The sequence below is a fragment of the Salvia splendens genome, chromosome 2, assembly GCF_004379255.2.
Source record: "Salvia splendens isolate huo1 chromosome 2, SspV2, whole genome shotgun sequence".
Lineage (NCBI taxonomy): Eukaryota > Viridiplantae > Streptophyta > Magnoliopsida > Lamiales > Lamiaceae > Salvia > Salvia splendens.
Genome location: NC_056033.1, coordinates 23,241,522 through 23,262,947, shown reverse-complemented (window position 1 = coordinate 23,262,947; position 21,426 = coordinate 23,241,522). Strand labels below are relative to the sequence as shown.

At 38.8% G+C, this 21,426-nt stretch overlaps 1 protein-coding gene and 1 pseudogene across 2 annotated transcripts; both read right to left on the bottom strand.

Moving 5' to 3' along the window:
• Positions 1-465: 465 nt before the first annotated feature.
• On the bottom strand, positions 466-1,794 carry LOC121776649 (annotated as a pseudogene).
• A 2,005-nt stretch (positions 1,795-3,799) lies between these two features.
• On the bottom strand, positions 3,800-14,687 carry LOC121768615. Of its 2 annotated transcripts, XM_042165151.1 has the most exons (12): positions 13,746-14,687; positions 13,532-13,588; positions 7,640-8,401; positions 6,312-7,149; positions 6,073-6,234; positions 5,910-5,984; positions 5,680-5,820; positions 5,209-5,357; positions 4,951-5,131; positions 4,687-4,868; positions 4,389-4,532; positions 3,800-4,297 (listed from the first exon to the last, which is right to left on the bottom strand). In XM_042165151.1, the coding sequence occupies exons 4-10, from the start codon at positions 6,639-6,641 to the stop codon at positions 4,818-4,820; spliced, it is 1,089 nt and encodes a 362-aa protein (XP_042021085.1). In that variant the 5' UTR covers positions 6,642-7,149; positions 7,640-8,401; positions 13,532-13,588; positions 13,746-14,687; the 3' UTR covers positions 3,800-4,297; positions 4,389-4,532; positions 4,687-4,817. The 2 variants fall into 2 exon arrangements, with proteins under 2 accessions (XP_042021085.1, XP_042021080.1); XM_042165146.1 differs by lacking the exon at positions 7,640-8,401.
• Between the last annotated feature and the right edge of the window lie 6,739 nt (positions 14,688-21,426).

The window sequence follows — 21,426 nt, the reverse complement described above, 5'->3', positions numbered from 1 at the left end:
TAATAAGTTCATTACTAACGCTTAACATTTAACACTAAAATTTATTGTATCATTAATGTATTTCAATAACATGTGAAAATTACTTCATACCATACGTTTATTTAGTTCATTATTTAGTGAATATAGTTCATTATTTACTCCAACAAGTTTTTATTGAATAAAAAAAATTGAAAAAAAAATTGAAAAAAATTGAAAAAATTGAAAATAAATTTTAAAAAAAATTTAAAATTAAAAAAAATATTTTTATTATAAAATATTAAATTAATTGTAAATTAATCATACCCACAACATTAAGAAAAATGAGTGGCCCAAATTTGGTCTCTAGTTCGATCCTTAAGAGTGGATTTGTGAATAATGAGACTATATATATATAGAGAGAGAGTAGTGATATATGGCAAGCATCCCTTAAATATATAACTAGGGAATAAATCTCAGACACAAGATCAAGAAAATTAAGGACTGACATTCAACATAAGATCAAAAAAATTAAGGGTTAAATTGGTTAACTATAATAAGGCGGGGGCAAAATAGTCATTTACAAAAGTTAGGGTTAAAATCAATTAAACTCATTTTGAAAAATGCTTCGTCTCCATAACCGACTGTGCTGCTTCTTCTCTACTCTCTTCTCTCAATGGAAACCTAGGGTTCCGCCACATAATAGAGCCCTCTGCTCTTCATCGGCGGCAAGAGGTAGCCGTAGAGGCCTTTATTCTCGGCGTATGAGCTGGCATTGAAGCGGGGCAAGTTGCCGCTCCGGAATCGGACCGGATAGCTTGTTGTTTGAGACATCGAAGACGGAGAGCCTTACCAGAAGCCCTAGCTGCTGCAGAATTAGCCCCGAGAGCTGGTTATCGTGGAGATCGATGACGTTGAGGGCTAACTGCTGCGGGATGTCACCGGAGAGGTGATTAGCGGAGAGATTGAGGACGGCGAGGTTGACTAGATACTGGAGGTCAGGCTGGATGGGGCCGGAGAGCTGATTGGAGGAGAGGTTGAGTGCTTGGAGATTGGTGCAATTGAAGAGGAAGGGGGAAATGGAGCCTTTGAGAGAGAGGTTAGGGAGAGAGCTTGTAGATCGCTAGTGTTTGGATTATGGCAATAGTACTTGAATTATAGATTAACAAAGATGTGCAATATTTGATGATAATAGTATTTTATTTTGCTCTTTCCTTCATTCTTTTTTTTTTCTGTACACGTGGTTGGATGGAATATGTTGTTTTGATTTGATAAACTGAAATATGTATTGACCTCAATCCACTTTCAATGTAGTTATCATATTAATTTGGTTGATTGAGCAATCTTGATCTTGGTGCATGCTTAGTCTTTAATTTGCGTGTTTGAAGCTTTTATTTGGATTGATTGGATCGAAATATGTGATGACCCGGCCAATAACTTCATTGAATTTGTTTGGGGACGATTATATATGATAAGGAAGTAAGATCATGCTAAGAGTGATTTGTTTTGTAAATAAGAGTGAAGTAAAATTATGTTAAGAGTGATGTGTTTTGTAAACAAGGGTGAAGTAAAATCATGCTAAAAGTGATGTGTTTTGTAAACAACAGTGAAGTAAAATAATGCTAAGAGTGATGTGTTTTGTAAACAACAGTGAAGTAAAATCATGGTGAAGTAAGGACACGCACACGATTGTGTATGTAGGTATTGCATGATATTCTGTCCTTTCACGGGAAAGGACAATCATGGAAGCCCTGTAACCTTTGCGGCTGGCTTGGTATGTAATGAGAAAACAGGTGCATTTGGCTGGTTGTTTAGACATTTTGTTGAATGCATGGGCATAGCACCGAAGATGATCGTGACAGATCAAGACAACGGAATGAGATCAGCCATTGAAGAGGTTTTGGTTGTCACGCGACACCGATGGTGTATGTGGCACATAATGCATAAGTTGTCCACCAAGGTCCCAAATAGGTTGCTAAGGGATGAAGCTTTCAAGAAGGAATTTCGTGCATGCGTTTGGTCTGATCTGCTTGAGCCTGAAGAATTTGAAGAGGAGTGGAAAAGAGTTGTGGAAAGTCATGGGTTGGAAGACTCTGAATGGTTTAACTCATTGTACGAGCACAGGCATTTCTGGATACTAGCTTATTTTAGAGATTTTCCACTGGGTTCAATGATTAGGACAACATCAATTTCCGAATCGGAGAACAGTTTCTACAAAAGATTTTTGAAGCCCCGTGCGAACATAGCCGAGTTCTACTTGAATTTCAACCATGCTGTTGAGTTTCAGCGTAACAGTAGGACGGCTTTAGACTACCACGATGCCATTGTTTTGCCCATTCTGGCTACTACCTTGCCGTTTGAGAAACATGCTTCGACGCTTTACACCGATTCGATGTTCAGGAAAATACAGGAAGAAATCGTTGAGGGTAATGATAGATGTCGCGTGCTAGGATTTTCTTCGACTGAATTTGTTGACACATACAAGCTTGGCGATAGCTATCGCAAATCGTATTGGGTGACTCATGATACGAGTGATGAGTCATATTATTGCGAATGTAAACTATTTGGTAGGCATGGATATTTGTGCAGTCATATTTTTTTCCTATTCAGGAACAATGAGTAGAAGAAAAAACCAGAAAAATATTGCCAAAGCAGATGGATGAAGACTCCGCTAGCCAAGGCGGTCCATGGGGAAATTCATGATGACATTCCTACTAGGTCTGTTGTTGATGATAGGAAAGCAGTGTCAAAGCAAGGCATTTCTATGTTCTATGGTTTCCTCCGGCGGTTTGAGGGGGACATTGAATTGCTAAGGGCTTTTGTGGGCGGTGTGGAAGATCTTGGTAATTCTCTACAAGCTGGGAATCCGACAACGACAGCAACTAAAAAAGGCGAATGATTGAAGAGTTTTATGGTATGGTGTGGCCTGAAGTTGTTGAGGTTCATCCTCCAAATGTTGTCAAGACTAAGGGGCATGCTAGCAGCTCAAAGAGACAACTGATTTCGAAAAGGGAAAATGCTCTAAATGATGCTAGTAGGCCTCTAAGACGGTGTAAAGCTTGCGATGAGTTGGGCCACCATGACTCCAGAAATTGTCCTATGCTTAAACAGATGGAGATGGAGAAAGAGTTGGGGAAGGGCAAGAGTACGTTGTGATGTATTCTATGGATTTATGTAGCCGGATTATTTTATTTTATGCATCTATTTTCTTATTCCTTTGGTTTGTTACAATTTTTTGTTTCATCGAAATTAACTAAACTCAGGAATTACAGTTTTATTGAAAGACAATGTTGCACATTTGCAGTTTGAAATTTGATATTAGGCCCATCACAAACAAATTTAATTCTGGTACCAAATAATGCTTTAATATTAAACACATGATGAACCTACATAACATAATAATGCATATAATAAGTACTTAAATTTAGTAGTGAGTACAGAATACTCGTAATGAAAAAAAACCATAATGCATTAAAAAGGGCCTCTAATGTACGTATTAAGCCAAATAATGCACGCAAAATAATGCATGAAAAATGGAAATTAATGCACATATTGTTACAAACAATGCACAACCGAATATTGCGCGAAGATTGCAGAATATTATGCATGATGCTTGGTTTGCATTGACGCCCATACATTGCGTATATGTGGAATGCTAGGTTGTTTTGTACCAAATGAATCATCTTGTAACTTAGGTATATTTTCTTCCAATTATTTTTCATTTTTAAAAAAATTGATGAATGTGAATGCATTATTATGTACTTATTTGCTATTATTATGCAGTGATGTCTTGTTATTTTGTACAAGATTTAAAAATTCATAACACTGGTACAAGATATTTGTTCCCAATATTCATACTAATAGATGTTCGAATAACTGTACTTCACAAAAAATAAGATAATCATAAAATTCAAGAGTTTACTCAAACGCTGCCATTACTTGTCCCATCACGATTTGTGTAATGCATACCACACATCACTCAAGACCGTATAGGTGGACCCAATTTCAAAGTTGAATTTCGCCGGCTTCTCTTTCCAAAAGCGCGTTGCCTTCTTCTGGTTGACACCACCTCTAGTGTTGTAAACACACGTCAGGAGGGTCCTTGCATATTTGATGCGGAACATCTCCACACTTTTAGTTCCACTTGCATTAAGGCCACATTCCCAGTCCTTCTCCCTTTCACCAAAATAGGTTTCCATGTGCCGCATGACGTAGATACCTGCCTCGTTAAGGAAGTTGTTGTTCCTCCAAGGCATGGTGACCATGTGGGTTCTGCACTTTCGCACCTGGTTGCCATTTTAGGAACTTTGCACCTCGTGAGTGCCTCAGCCAAGAATTTTTTCTAGACCACCCAATAAAATTGTTTAGTTCTTAATTCTACTATGAATTATTTGCACCATATGGCAGCCTATTGTAGTAAACTTATTACTTACCAGAAAAGAAGGTGTCTTGCCGTACTTGGCTTCGAAGGAGGCGTGCGGTTCTGCCAAACTGTGGTCTATGATATTCAATTTTCCATCGGGCAAATCAAAACATACCACATACTGCTGCGATGCACCCTATATTGGGAAAAAGATCTGCACAATGACGGATTATTTTCATTAAAAATTATTCAGAAAGTACAAATAAAAAGTTTCAATGTAGTGGAAAATAAATAAACAACGATCCATAGTTGCAAATGTAGTTCTATAGTGCAACACAACTTCAGACGTAATGAAACAATTTTGATACCGTAATGTGTATTTTCTAGGCAAATAATGCACAGTGTCAGCCGAACTATGCACAAAGCAACATATCATATGTCTCCCATTGAAGGTTTCTCATTCCTAGCGCTTCTCCGAACAGTCTGGTCCAGAATGTATCTAGTTGTTGCTTCTCATTCCACTCCGTCGAGCGTCGACAACGGTTTCCATCTGGAAATTATTTGGTAAACTAGTTACTTATTTAAAATTATTTACATAGGTTGATCACACAATTAAAACGTAGATCACTCACGCAAGGACTCGTGGAGAAGAATAGCCTAGACACTGTCTCTGACGCTTTTATCTGCTCCATGTTGTTCAAATAAGAAGTCCAGGTGTCTACAATTGCAGGGCTGATCCTGTTGAATGGAACACATGATTGGAACTCCCCATGCAATGTTTCCCTGAAGCTGTCCTTGTAGACAACATTGTCCCTGATAGGCAATAAACACTTTAACAACAACAAACAATTATTTGTTAAACAGCAATTGAGCAAAATTACCAAACTTACTTCTTTGTGGCTACCGTGCTTAGCACCCAATAATACAACTCTCTGTCCACAATGTTGGCTTTGGTTGTAAGTCTAACAGCCCTCTCATTGAACGGCGACCTTGCAGCCAGACTTGCCTTTTTGATTCTAGCCACCGCCCCGGTCTCCTCCTATACATGAGAGTATGGATATGTAAAATACAGATGTAACACCCTTTCAGCAAACGAGCAGTAGGTATAACATCAACATCATGATGCATGAAAGCATATTTTTAATGCATCTTAATGTATCCATAATGAAGGGATTATTTTAAATAATGAGCCTACATGTATTACATTCAATTCCTCACCAATTGCCTGTGACATTACAATATATTCACAATACAATTTAAACAATGTACTCATTAGGTAAATTAGTGTTACCAATAATTTTGTACGCACATATTTACATGTTACAAACTATGTTTTCAAAAGGAAATTAACTTTTCCGTACCACATCTCCAGCATGCTTCTGTATCGCCTTTCCCTTTCCTTTGTCGTGCGAAACCACAGTTGGCATGACCATTTCCATCAAATTCACACCCGCTCTAGACTCGTCAATAACCGGTCGCTTACCCTTACACTGGGGTCGATTCTATTAATGAACAATGAAGCACAAAAAATGCATGTTAATAAGTTTATAATGTAGAATTAGCTGTATATAATTCCATTTTACACGTATACCTTATGAGCCAGCGGCTCTTTCCCATTCTTTCCCTTTGTTGCGCCCCCCTTACTTTTTGGTTGTGTGTTGTCGTCCTTTACATAAAATACGAATTTAGTGAGAACGTTATGCCAATGAAATCATGACGTTATACAGTTCACTTTTTTTCTAAGAAGCACAAACCTTGGCATTGTCCATTACAGCTCCACCCTCCTGACCCAATGCTCCTATCTTTACACCCGTTGTTGATGTCTTGCATTTCTTTGTTTGGCCGCCAACGCCGGCGTCTGCCCCTCCCTCAAAAGCATCGCGGACAGGTTCTCCTACGGAAGCATTCACCTGTGCCTATCAATCACACAATTAAAATGAGTTAGTATCGGTAACCATTCACAGTACTCAAGGATATGTAACTGGATGCTTACCTCAGCGGTGCTCCGCAATCCCCCGCCAACCGCTAAGTCTGATGGCGGGAGCTGTTGTTCTTTAACACCTGCTCCAGTGTGCATGACATCCGGGATTTCGTAATCAAACGGCTCGGGAATGCCGACATCTCCTTCGACATCTTCACCTCCCGGCTGCCCAATGATTGGGACTTCCGGTGTAATGTCAGCAATTGGCGGCTTTGTGCCGCCAGTACCACTCCCCCCAGCTCCATTTGATGGTTGTGTGGCGAAAGGGTCAGGGCAATCGAAGCCATCTAGGACAAAAGAAGGCCTGGTGGTGCTCTTGTTCAATGTCTTTTTTTTTATCATATGCCGCCATCATTTTTTCTAACTCAACGATCCACTCAGGACTGTATTCTTCCTCATCGTCCTTCGCCTGCGTCAGCCTCGTCACAATATCCTCGTCCGCCACCACAGTTTGATCCTCAATTCCCAGTAATTTTTTCCCAATCTGGCTTCCAACACGGAAGCACTCGTCATCCAGCAATTCCACTGGGATTTGATTGAAGTCAACCACCCATGCAGAAATTGCCCGTGCCATCAGGGCGCTCGACGCAACAAACTTTTTTCTGAGGCCGTATGCTTTGCGTCGGCCAGGTGCTGCGTGCTCTCCTATGGTATCCACTTCTTCCTTCCTTCGTTCCTCTTCCTCCAGCCAGCTATTCTTATCGACCCTTCCTTCCAGCCTGCCAGTTCCGTACTGGCCGTGCTCCACGTCAGCCCTTTGCTACAAAGCCTCTGTTGTCCAACCTTTGATCGTTGGCCAAGAACGGATCACCCTTCTCCAGCAATAAACCACACGGTCGACATAAGCCCCCTGAAAATTACAATAGCATAATGAACAGACCATTAATACATATTAATGAAGACATAATGCAAAAACAAGACCAATATAATCACATAAATGAATATATCACAGAGATTGATGGAAGATAATATGTGTAATGCAATTAGCTCACCTTCGTAATGTACCTATTGTAATGCATAATGCACGAAAATGCCCATTTAATGCATATATTAATCCCATTCCACAGAAAATTACAACAGCATAATGAACAGACCATTAATGCATATTAATGATGACATAATGCAAAAACAAGACCAATATAATCACAGAAATGACAAAATCACAGAGATTGATGGAAGATAATATGTGTAATGCAATTAGTTCAGCTTAATAATGTATCTATTCTACTGCATAATGCATGAAAATGGCCGTGTAATGCAATGTGTACAGCTAAATAATGTATTTATACCAATGCATAATGCAAGAAAAGGGGCATCTAATGCACATATTAATCTCATACCACCAAAAGGTAGATTGGACCGCTAAAGTTCACACTCTGGCGGGTTGCCCAGCTAGGGTACGTAGCCTCGAGCACAGACAGGACGTAACCACACCAGTTTAGGTTCCTAATTTCGTCCACATCATCTATGAAATTAAGAATCTTCGGTTTGCAATGGCCGTCAGACGGGGTCTCTATCAACGCATTTTCCAACAGGAACATGAAGAGCTTCTTGAAGAAGTCGCTGCCATTCACCTCCTGCATCATCAGGTGGGAAATGTCCTTTGGGATCATTTTAAAACGCCCCTTCCCACATCGGGCAGCAACCATGTCGTTGAAGGTGAAGTTGCTATGATGTTCCATTGGCCGTGAGATAGGTGTTCGGCCACGAGGAAATCCTAACGTCAAATGGACGTCTTCCTCATCCAGATCTAGGTTTCCACCTCCTGACAATCCAATCTGGCATCGAGCTAGATTGAACGCGCTTAGCACCCAATAGGCCAGTTGGCCTGGAATCTCCCTGGCATCGAAACACAGGATAGATTGAAATCCTAGTTCGGCCACAGCTTCCTTTTGCTGCGGCGTAAGACTCTTCAAGCAGGACAAGAACTCTGCAGGTGTACGTCGACAGTATAAATAGTCGTCCCTTCTGGCTTTGTTCTTTTTGTCATCACAGTCATTTTGTGCGGAGCTGGTTGATGCTTCCGTAATTCGTGCGCGGAATGTCTGGGCTATTCCAACCGGCAGTAGATCATCCACAGCATCTTCTATGTTCATCCTCAACTGCTTTGTCCATGTCCAGCAACACCAACATGCATCATGAAACGTGCAATATAAGGAATACCAAACAGATTTATATTGTAGAACTAAATCTAGCAAATGAACATTAACATTACAACCAAAAAATTTCCATTGTCCAGCAACGGATATAATGTACTCATTTAGGTGAATACTACAATGAAATATACTTATATTTAAAAGAATGTTCCAATTACTTACTTCCTTTACACTTTGGCTATACAAAACAGATGTACACATAATTCATGCGTATAGGAAAATAATGCTTTACCATGTACACATAATGCAAAGACTATACAATGTAATGTACTGACACATATTCCAGTTAATGTTTGACAATTTAAAACAGAAATCAGCATAATGCATTAACATAGTCAAATAATGCAATCACATAAGCAAATAATGCAATCCTAACACTGGCATTAGGCATGCACAATCCGGCCCGGCCCGCCGGTTAACCGCCGGTTCGGGCCCGCCGGTTCATGAACCGGAACCGGGCCCGGAACCGGCGGGTTGAACCGACTGAAGGGTCGGAGGGTCATAAGGGCCGGTTCAGGTTCGGGCATAACTTGAACCGTGAACCGGCGGTTCAAAACCGGCAGTTCGGCGGTTCGAACCGCCGGTTCAAAGGGTCGAACGGCTAGGGTTCGTAGGGGTTCGTAGGGGTTCAAAGTAGGGATAGGTATGAACCGGCGGTTCGCCGGTTTTGGGCGAAAACCGCCGGTTTTGGAGGAAAACCGCCGGTTTGAACCGGCGGTTCCGACCGGTTTCCGCCGGTTCCGAAAGCTTTTCAGGCGTAGGGGGCTAGGTGAGGTCAGAAACCGGCGGTTTGTGTCGGAAAACCGTGGACCAACCCGCCGGTTTCGTGGAAAAACCGCCGGTTTTGAGGTTGAACCGCCGGTTCAGGCGGTAAACCGGCGGTTCGGCCGAAAATTTGAAAGTTTGAAATTTGAATTTTTTTTTTTTATTTCTTCCAATTTTACTCCTATAAATACCTCACTTCTCCTTCATATTTCCTTACCCCATTCTTGTGTTAACAAGGATTTCATTCTCAATCTCCATTTCTCTATTCTCTCATCATTCTCTCTAATTGCGCAAGTTTAATTCTACACTTTCTACTCACTACTATATTTGTTGTGCTCATAATTTACCACTTCTTTTATACTTCATACATATTTTATTCCAAGTCCATATTACTTTTCATTTATCAATATATTCAATTTGTCTTCTTCTCGTGGTGGATCGGGACGTGGTGATCGGGGCAAGGGAATAGCCCAAGATCAAAGCACTACGCGTCCCTCAAAATCTCGACGACCTAGTCGTCGAGATGTTATGGATGAGGTTTCCCGATTGGCAGCCGAACGCATGCAAGTAAGTAATGAAAAATTTGTTTTCCAATTCACATGCACAAAATTTCATTAATTTTTTTTTGCGTTCATACTTTTAACTTCTACGTACATAATATTTGTAGATGGAAGAAGATCATAGGACCGCCATGCTACTTGCTGAAATGCAACAAGGCGGGGGTAGGGGAGATGAGGAGTTCGACGTTACTATATCGTCGGACTCGGACAACAACGAGGATAGATCGCATTCTCGTATTCCTTCTAGCACCGGCGGAAATGAGGAGATGCCTCCCCCTGCACCCACTAACACGGCAAAACCTTTGAAATCGGACATTTTTATCAAACACTACAAGAAGGTGGCGGTGGTGATTCCAAGTCCTCACGATCCGAACTCTCAAGAAGAGACTTCGGACTTTCATGTTTATTGCAACTATTGCGATAAAGTGTACAAATGGTCCGCCGGTGGTGGATATGGCACCCTCCGTCGCCATTTAGTGGCAAAGCATCCGGTAGAATGCGGCACTGCCTCTACCCAAAGCCAACTAAACTTCCAACCCGCCGGCGCCGGCTCGGGTTCGTCAGGTGCGCCTCTATTTAAATATGATAAAAAGAATTTTGATGATACAATGACTAGATGGGCGGCTATGAAGCATATGCCCTTTAATGTTTTTGATGACAAAAGTTTTGAGGTTACTATGCAAAGTGGGTTGAATGTAGCAATCAAAAGAATAGGTCGAATGACCGTGCAACGATCTACCGTTCGGCAGTGCTTGGAGAAAAAGGTAGAATTATCACGTTATTTAGTTAACATGGGCCACAGGGTGAACATTTGCTCAGATGTTTGGACGGATTGTTTTAACCGTCATTCATACATGGGTATTACGGTTCACTTTGTGGACAACAGTTGGACTTTGAACAAGCGTTTAATTGGTTTTAGAGAATTTGAAAGTCCACACACTGCACCAGAAATTGCTTCTTTGATTATACAAGTGTTGAATGAGTTTCAGCTATGCAACAAGATATTTTCTATTGGTTTTGATAATGCAACTGCCAACACCGCAAGTATTGCCGATTTGATTGCGGCTTGTACACCGGTAATTGGAGGTAAATATTTTCATCAAAGATGCATTTGCCATATTTTAAATTTATGTGTACAGGATGCGCTTGAATTATGGCAAAAGCATGTCTCTCCTATTAGAAATGCAGTTAGATTAATCCATCAAAAGCCAGCTATTGGCAAAGCATGGAAGAAATATTGCCATCAAAAGAATGTCAGGTACACGAATTTTACTATGGATGTGTCTCATAGATGGAATTCGACATATGATTGTCTGAATTCTACCTTGACACATAAAGATGCTTTATGTGATTTTTATAGAACTAACCCCTACCGTGATTTATATCTTTCGCATAGTTGTTGGGATAACAGTTTGGCTTTATTTAAATTGTTCAAATATTTCAAAAATGCTACTGTTGAATTGTCGGGTGTTTATTATTGCATTGCTGTTCGTGTTTTGGAGCATTGCATGTACATATCCCTTGGTTTTAAAACTTCAATGAAAAATGCTTCCTCTTCTCCCGAGTTAATGTGCGTTTTGTATTATATGATTGAAAAATGGCTCAAGTATTTCAGTGAGATTCCTAACGTGTTTTTGATTGCAAAGGTATTGGATCCAAAATGGAAATTAGCAGGTACCTCTAGAATTTTAGATTTTTATTATAACAATTTGAGTTCAATTGATCTTGGTCCCCTTCAAGCAATCCAATCCGATACCAGTGACGAATTTGGAGTCGACCTCTCAGAAACCTTTCAAATAAACCTCCCGGACCCGTCAGTTGTGCAACAAAACCTCGAGTATAACTTGCGCTCTCTCTACACCGAATATGAAACCAAGTATAACACCACTCACCAAGTCAGAAGACCCCCTCCTCCACAACATAACTATGGCTTTGCATTTCAAGCCGATTATGATGACCCCGACGCGCAATCCCAACTAGCCGACCTATACAACTACAGCACCGGCGGAAGGTCCTCAGGTATGGTCAGTGAATTAGATTTATATTTTGAATCACTCTTTTCCTTTGGTGATGAAGGTCCTACTCCTCCCGCCCAAATCGACGTCCTCGATTGGTGGGGAACCCACGAGAAAGATTTTCCCATCCTTGCTTCAATGGCCAAGGAGATTTTTTCTGTTCCGGCTTCCACCGTCGCCGTCGAGTCCGCTTTTAGTGTTGGCTCGCGCGTTTTGGATGAATCAAGAAGTAAGCTCTCGGCGAAAAATATGGAAGCCGTGATGTTACTTGATGATTGGGCCAAAGCTGACGTCCGAGAACAAGAAAATGATTGGAATGATCGTCAAGAGGGATCACAAGATGAATTCACCGGGGATGAAGATTAGGCCAACCGTCAACCGCCGCCGGCCAAGCCAAATAGGTATGTAAGGTAAGAGAACTACGTGGACTTTGATTCCCTAATGCAAATGAGCAATTGGGATACGTAGGCACCTCAACTTAAATTTTTAATTTAAGTTGAGCTCAAGTCCTTTTTCTTTTATTTCTTTTTTTTCCCATTAATTCCTACTTTAAAAATATGCAAATACAATTGCATAATTGTATTTGTATATACTCTAGTCGATGAAGTATATTTCTCTATACGGCTTAATGAGGGAAACTTTTGACAATTCTACTATAATTGTTGATTGTTAGACGAAACTCAACATTTAAAGTTGAATTGCTAAAGGTGTCCTTAATTTAGTTATGTAGAAAGATCTTCTTCGCCGGTTAAGAGTATATATATAATACACTTATACGTTTAAGAACTTCAACGTCGTTTCTTGTCATTTGTAATTAGTTCTTCACTAGTAGTCTCATTTGTATTTAAATTTTGTTTAAGTCTTCAAGACCGCCATATGTTTTCAATTTGTAATTGTTGTAACTTGTAACGTGTAATTTGTAAATATGCAATTTCAATAAAATTGCAACTTTAGCCGTATTTTTTTCAATTTTATTTACTCACATTGCATACAAAAGCAAACTTGAAAAGTGTAATGTAATTTGATTAAAATTGAAAAGTTGAAAAATGCAAAAAAATAAAAATAAAAAAAATCGTCAACCCGCCGGTTCGGGCCCGGAACCGGCGGTTCGAGCCGAAAACCGCCGGTTTTTTGAACCTGAACCGGAACCGCCGGGAGCTAGGCGGGCCGGTTCAGGTTCGCGAATTTTCCGACCCTTGACCCGCCGGTTCGGGCCCGGAACCGGCGGGTTCCGACCCTTGTGCAAGCCTAACTGGCATGATGCATGATACAAGATATATATAGAATACAAATTAACGAACAAACTAATTTTATTAATGACAAATACAACTCTGCATCCACTATCTCCACAAAAACCACCCGCAGTTTTTAAAATGTTCTGCAGTTGCATATAATGAATTTATATATTCATATAATGCATATGTTTTAACAAATAATGCACACCCACATATTACAGGTACTTTTTAACAATTAAAAACACCAGTTAAATGATGCATAATACAGGATATTTTGATGCATAAAAAAATCAAATGATGTGAAGATCCATGAAAGTAATGAAAACACTAATATAGCCTATTTTGTAACACTAATGTCCATTGACATACAAACAATGGAAACATCAGTTATGTTAATGCACACAATCATGCAAATAATGTACAAACTCGACTACATCATGTAAGATTAAATTTAAAATATGTCAACCAGAGAAACAGAACAACGGCCGAACGAAAACTCACCATCTTTCTGGGATTATTGTGAATTGGAAGGTCTTCCTCTTTTAGTCATTATAAAATCTGCTCGTAACAGCAATCAATCAAAAAACTACAAAATTTTAACAACACATACTCGCGTTTAATGGTAATCGGTTGAATCGTGGTGTGGGTGATGTATTACGGTCGGGCATTGGGGAAACGATTGTTGAAAATCGTAAAATAAACGACCAAACCCTACCTGTTGTTGTAGCGCAGTGAAATCTTTTCAAACCAGGAAGGGTTATTGGAAATCAAGGCAACCCAGGGAGAATTTCTGAGAAAACGGCGCGATTTTGAGTGGCGGCGGCTAGGGTTTTTGCACGCTTTTGAAATTGGGAAGACGCGTCAAGCGAGAGATTCGGGAGAGAGATTGTGAGTAAATGCGAGTGATGATGGATGTTGTATTGAGTCGATGGAAAGTAGTAGGGAGATCCCGCTTAAATTTCGCACAATATGTTTTCAGCGGTTTTGATTACAGAGAATGACTAATTCACCCTCATGATGCACCAAATTGGTCAAATAATGAAGCGCGGGATGATAAATATGATTTTAATCAAGAACGTCTATCCTCCTGATCCAACGACCGAGATTGCGAAGAAACTTAAATCTAAGGGGAGAAAATGAGTTTAACGTTTATATATATATATATATATATAGTCCCTTTATTTGCACAACATCTCCTTAGTGTAGAACTAGAGACCAAATATTAGCCATTGGATCTAATTTTTTATGGATGAGATGAGATATTGTACAAATAATTTTCATCATTCATCCTAAGAGCAATTTACTTCATACCAGGGGCTATTTATTCATAATGCATTATTATAAGTTATTTTCATTTCTCGGGTGAAGTTATTTGATTATAAGATGAAGTAATGTAATTATAAGATGGAGAAATTATATCATAAGATGAAGTTATTTATTTTGGACTGTTCAAATTTTGGCTCATTTTAACCAAAATGTTTTCATTTCTCTTGTGAAGTTATTTCATTATAAGATGAAGTACAATGATTATAAGATGAAGTGATTGAACGACGGTAGTGTAGCAGCGGCGGTGGTGGCACACTACATCGGGGCCGAGTTGCAGGTGAAATTCAACCTGAGACTGACCTCGAGTCGGTGCCTGTACCGCGAGTAGGGAGAGCCGAGGCGTGGCGTTAGAAGCAGAGTTATGGCGGTTACCGACACCGGATGTCACGAATCAAGGGTGGCTATAAGTTGCTGAGATGGGAGATTGATGAAGAGGATTTTTCAGATGGCTAGGGTTCGAAATTGGAGATGGGGATGAGAGTGAACGAGTTTGAGCAAGAGCAGATAGTGAGAGAGAGGCCAGACGTGAGTGAGAGGGGGAATGACGGGTGGCGTGCCGCCACTCGTCGGCGAAGGCAGAGGCACTGGAGAGAGATGCCGTGAGCGAGATGTAGAAGATAGAGGAGGGAGGTTTTAACCCGAAATGTTTCCATTTCTCTTGTGAAGTTATTTCATTATAAGATGAAGTACAGTTATTATAAGATGAAGTGATTGAACGACGACAGTGTAGCAGCGGCAGCGGTGGCACACTACATTGGTTCATTTTGAGCGAGAGCAGATAGTGAGAGAGAGAGAGAGGCCAGACGTGAGTGAGAGGGGGAATGACCGGTGGCCTGCCGCCACTCGCCGGCGAAGGTAGAGGCACGAGAGAGAGAGGCAGTGTGCGAGAGGTAGGAGATGGAGGACGGAGGTAGAACAATTTTTGGGGTGAATCACGTATAGAAATAACCATTCTTGTATGTTGATTTCTATTAATACCCTTAAGCAATTATTTTGTGAATAAAATAATGAAATTATGGTAAATTATATTTAACCACAAGATTATATAAGTCAAGATCAAATTATAAAAATGGGTGTACAGGATTTGTTCTCTTGTTCGGCATTTAAAATTGGTTCGACATTGAATACAATCATATATAGAGTTGTGATCAATGTCGAACCAATTTTAAAGACCGAACTAGAGACCAAATCTGGGCCATTAGATCTAGTTTTTTTGATGAGATGTGCTGCTGTGTAAATTTTTCGGTCTTCATTACAAGCTCGTTTTACTTCATTGTATAGGTTTATTACTTCATTCCGTACGTAATACCTTGAAACTACAACATGTTTTTACTTTCTTCCAGTAGGTTTTGAAATGATTCAACATATGTTTCATTTGAATTCATTGACTTGAGTTTTTACTCTATTTACATTAAAAAATACAATTTATTCAAGTGCATTTATTACTTCATTCAGAAACGTTATTACTTCATTGGATAAGATTTTACTTCATTTCAGTAGGACTTCAAGTGCTTCTACACATACTTCATTCCAATAATTTATTACATCATTCAATGTGTTTATTACACCATATCAGCGTTGTGGCGGTGGTGATAGATATTGTAGAGAGAAAGAACGGCAAGCGACGGCGAAACCGTATTTACGTACTGGAATGAAGTAATAATCCTACTGGAATGAAGTAAAAAACTATTGGAATGAAGTAAAAACCTACTGGAAAAAGTTAAATCTTTGTAACATGTTACTATGACTTATTTACCTTCGGATGAATTAAAATAGACTCGTGATGAAGGCGAAAATAATTGATAAATTTATGCCTCTCATCCATAAAAAACTAGATCTAAAAACCCTAATTTGGTATGGTTCGGTGGTTCGGTCTTTAAGAGTGGATTTGTGAATAATGAGACTATATATATATATTATATATATAGTTGTGATCATATGATAACCCCTAAATATCGTAATAACCCTATAACCAAATCTGGACCGCACATATTTCTAATCATGCAGTTGAGATTCAAACTTAGATTTACTTCATAAAAAAACGCGGGGGTAAAACTGTCATTTCTCTCATTTAATTTCTGAATTTTGTCAAATATCACGTAAAATGATAAAATGATAAAATGATAGGTTTATTGCATAGAATGATAATTTTGAGATTCAAACTTAAATTTACTTCATAAAAAAAAGCGCGGGGTAAAACTGTCATTTCCCTCATTTAATTTCTGAATTTCGTCAAATATCATGTAAAATGATAAAATGATAGGTTTATTGCATAGAATGATAGTTTTGCCGGATAGAATGATACTCTGAGTTGATAAAATGATACTTTTGACTGACTGATAAAATGATAGGTTTATTGCATAGAATGATAGTTTTGCCGGATAGAATGATACTCTGAGTTGATAAAATGATACTTTTAGCTTATAAATGTTAGGTTTACTGCATAAAATGATAGTTTTGCCGGATAGAATGATAGTTTCAGCCGATAGAATGATAGTTTTACCGGGTAGAATGATACTTTCAGACGATAGAATGATAGGTATTTTTGGTGTATAAAATGACATTTTTGTTTAATAAAATGATACTTTTACCTGATAAAATGATAATCTAAGCGGATAAAATTACAGAAACCTTATAAAAATGATAGTTTTTCCGGATAGAATGATACTCTGAGTTGATAAAATGATACTTTTAGCTTATAAATGTTAGGTTTACTGCATAAAATGATAGTTTTGCCGAATAGAATGATACTTTCAGTCGATAGAATAATAGTTTTGCCGGGTAGAATGATACTTTCAGCCGATAGAATGATAGGTATTTTTGGTGTATAAAATGACATTTTTGTTTAATAAAATGATACTTTTACCTGATAAAATGATAATCTAAGCGGATAAAATGACAGTAACCCTATAAAAATGATACTCTAAGTTGATAAAATGATACGTTTACTGCTTTGTAGGTTTGTATATTATGTATTGTGCCGATTATATTAGGTTTATTGCATAGAATGATAGTTTTGCCGGATAGAATGATACTCTGAGTTGACAAAATGATACTTTTGACTGACTGATAAAATGATAAAATGATACTCCATCCGTCCCGGGCTACTCGCCCCTTTCCTTTTCGGCACGGAGATTAATGAATGAGTGTATAGGAAAGTCAAAAATTACGGCTGTAAGTGAAAATTTTTACTAAAAATGGAAAGAGTGCAAGTAACTTGGGATGCCCAAAAAGGAAATAAGTGCGAGTAGTGCGGGACGGAGTGAGTATATGTTAGATTTATTGCATAGAATGATAGTTTTGCCGGATAGAATGATACTCTGAGTTGATAAAATGATACTTTTGACTGACTGATAAAATGATAAAATGATAGGTTTATTGCATAGAATGATACTTTTTGTCTGATAGAATGACACTTTGAGTTGATAAAATGATACTTTTGACTGACTGATAAAATGATATATGTTAGGTTTATTGCATAGAATGATAGTTTTGCCGGATAGAATGATACTCTGAGTTGATAAAATGATACTTTTGACTGACTGTTAAAATGAGCGAAATTCAGAAATTAAATGAGCGAAATTTGGATACGTAAATTTTATCATGAGCGAAATTACATATTTACCCCCGCATTTTTTTTATGAAGTAAATCTAAGTTTGAATCTAGACCACGTGATTTTAAAAATGTGTGGTCCAGATTTAGTTATAGGGTTATTACGGAAATTGGGGTTATCATTATAATGCACCCATATATATATATATATATATATATATATATATATATATATATATATATATATATCCTGTTAGGTTTAGATTTTTTAGCTTATTTGAGAATTGAGATGCATTTTCAGCCACTCATCCACAACCTTTTCGAAATGTCAACTGCTAGTAGATTATGTCAATTCGGAGGTATTATCGTCAATAGCATGCACATCAAATGTCAATAGCATGCAAATCAAATGTCAACAACTTATAGTTGACGTTATATGTGTATAGTTGAAATGAATTGTATATGCAGTTGACATTATATGTGTGTAGTTGACATGAATTGTATATGCAGTTGACATTATATGTGTGTAGTTGACATGAATTGTATATGTAGTTGACATAAATTGTACACATAGTTGACATTATATGTGTAGTTGACATGAATTATATATGTAGTTGACATTATATGTGTGTAGTTGACATGAATTGCATATGTAGACGACAAAAAAAAATTAAGTATTTTTTAAAAAAAAGATTAAAAAATTAAAAAAATTAAAAAAAAAATTTATTGAATAAAATGTACCATGAAATTACCATTCTGCTCTTTCATAATTAATTAATCTAAAAATATTTTCCATGTGGCAAATTTTGGACCACTCATTTAATAAAAATGAATGGCTGATAATGCATTTCAATTCTTAATTAGGCTAAAAAATCTCAATTGATCACAACTCTATATATATATACAAGAGAGTGATCAATTGCTAACTCACTCTGTTAGGATTAACACACAAGGCTTACACACTCTTGAATAGATCACACACACTCACTGTAATGTGAAGTACTCACACACTTATGCAGAAAACACACACTAAACTCCAGTATTGAAAGTAGGCGATTTCTTGGAGAAAATGGAATCTATTTTATTGAATGAATATCAATCTCTAATCTACATACACGAGCAACTGCTCTATTTAAGCTAATACAAGAAGTAGTAACTGCTACTAACTGAATGAAAACAAGAAACAAGAAACCAAGAGCTGTCAACTGCTCTTTACAACAACCTAACTAACTTTCCAACGGCTAGTTCTTCAAACTCTTCTTCCTTCTTCATCAGCCTTCTTCTTACTTCTTCTGCCTTCTTCTTACAACTGAAATGAGCACTCTATTATTACAATTCTCCACCTGAGGGCTCACTTCAGTTCTTACAGCAAACGTTGATCAATTCCTTACAATGATCAAACTTATCTCTACTTAGAGATTTAGTTAGCATATCTGCTGGATTGTGCAAGGTGCTAATCTTTACCACCTTCACTCTCCCTCTTTCAATCTCATCTCTAATAAAATGTAGTCTTATGTCTATGTGCTTGCTCCTCTCATGGAAAAACTGATGTTTAGCCAAGCACATAGCTGAACTACTATCACAATGAATCACCATTGTCTTTTGGTTAAAACCAAATTCAGAAATCACTCCCTGGATCCAAAAACTCTCCTGTACAGCTGCAGTAAGAGCCATATACTCTGATTCTGTTGTTGAGAGAGCAACAACACTTTGTAAACCTGATTTCCAGCTGATCACAGTTCCAAACATGGTGAAAAGGTAGCCTGTTTGGGACTTTCTGTTGTCCAGGTTTGCAGCAAAGTCTGCATCACAGTAGCCCTGAACAACCTCCTCAGATTCACCTTCCCAGCTATTGAAAACAACTCCCCAGCCACTGGTTGATTTCATGTACCTCAGAATCCACTTAAGGGCATTCCAATGCTCCTTCCCCGTGTCAGCCATGTATCTACTAGTCACTGAAATTGCATGAGCAAGGTCTGGTCTGGTACATATCATTGTGTACATAACACTTCCAACCACACTAGCATAGGGGACAGACTCCATTTCCTCAGCCTCTTGCTTAGTTTTAGGCGCCTGCTCCTTAGATAGTCTAAAGCTCTGTGACAGTGGGGTTGATGCAGGTTTTGCATTTTCCATTTTGAATCTCTGCAAGACCTTTTCAATGTAGTCAGTTTGAAGCATCCACAGCCTCTTGCAGCCTCTATCCCTCAGAATATTTATGCCTAGGATCTTCCTAGCTTCTCCCAGATCCTTCATCTCAAAGCTAGACTTCAAATCCTCCTTAACTTTCTGAATTTCTGTCAAAGAAGGTCCTGCAAGCAGCATATCATCCACATAAAGTAATAGATAGGCAATAGGAGTTCTGCCTGACTTCTTTATGTAGATGCAGTCATCAAACTCTGATCTAATGAAGCCAATCTTCTTCATTTGTGCATCAAACTTCTTGTTCCACTGTCTAGGACTTTGCTTAAGACCATAAAGACTCTTTTGTAGCAAGCACACCTTGCTTTCTTCTCCAATCTTCACATAGCCCTCTGGCTGTTCCATGAAGATAGTCTCCTCTAGGTCACCATTTAGGAAGGCAGTCTTCACATCAAGCTGCTGCAATTCCCAATCTAGCTGATTCACCACAGCCAACAAAATCCTAATAGATGTGTGCTTAACAACCGGAGCAAACACCTCATTGAAGTCAACTCCTTCTTGCTGTGTAAATCCCCTTGCCACCAGCCTTGCTTTGAACCTGATTCTGTCTTTGTCAGTGGTCTCCACCTTCTTTTTAAACAACCACTTGCAGCTGATCAGTTTCCTTTCTTTTCCATCTGTGTTCAACTTGGATTTGTCCACCAAACTCCAGGTTTTGTTCTTGAGTAAAGACTCTATTTCTTCATTCATGGCTTGTATCCACCTTTCTCTATCTTTACTCCTCATGGCTTCTTTATAGGTGAGAGGATCTGCACCATCAACACTCTCTGCAGCACAAAGAGCATAGTAGACCACATCAGAAAATTTCTCAGGGGGCTTTGCTTTCCTTCTTCCTCTATCTCTTGCAATCTGATATTCTCTGTTAGGATCAGCTGTAGGCTCATTACTCCTTTGTTCCTGAGATGGAGTATCATCATTTTCAGACTCAGTTTCTGAGTCAGTAGCTCCACCTGCTCCTAGGCCAAGTCCCACAGGCTCCACCTTGAAGAAATCACCCTCAACTTCACTGGATTCCAGCTTCTCTTTCAAGTAGGGCATCTGATCCTCCAAGAACACCACATCCCTGCTCACAATTACTTTCTGTTTACCAGGCTCAATACACCAGAGTCTATACTCCTTAACACCCCTCTGATATCCCAGCAAGATACATTTCAGAGCCCTAGCTTCAAGCTTGCTTTGCCTAGCATGAGCATAGGCTGCACACCCAAACACCTTGTACTTTGAGTAGTCACTATGAGCTCCATACCACATGTAATCAGGGGTTTCAGACTTTAGAGCAGTGGATGGACATTTGTTAATGAGATAGGCTGCTGTA

Excerpts from the sequence above, each read along its gene's own strand:
- LOC121768615 (XM_042165151.1), bottom strand. The coding sequence starts at position 6,641 with ATGATAAAAAAAAAGACATTGAACAAGAGCACCACCAGGCCTTCTTTT. Across the intron at positions 5,821-5,909 it reads AAGAGCCGCTGGCTCATAAG|AATCGACCCCAGTGTAAGGG; the intron begins GTATACGTGTAA and ends GTTCATTAATAG. Across the intron at positions 5,132-5,208 it reads AGCACGGTAGCCACAAAGAA|GGACAATGTTGTCTACAAGG; the intron begins GTAAGTTTGGTA and ends ATTGCCTATCAG.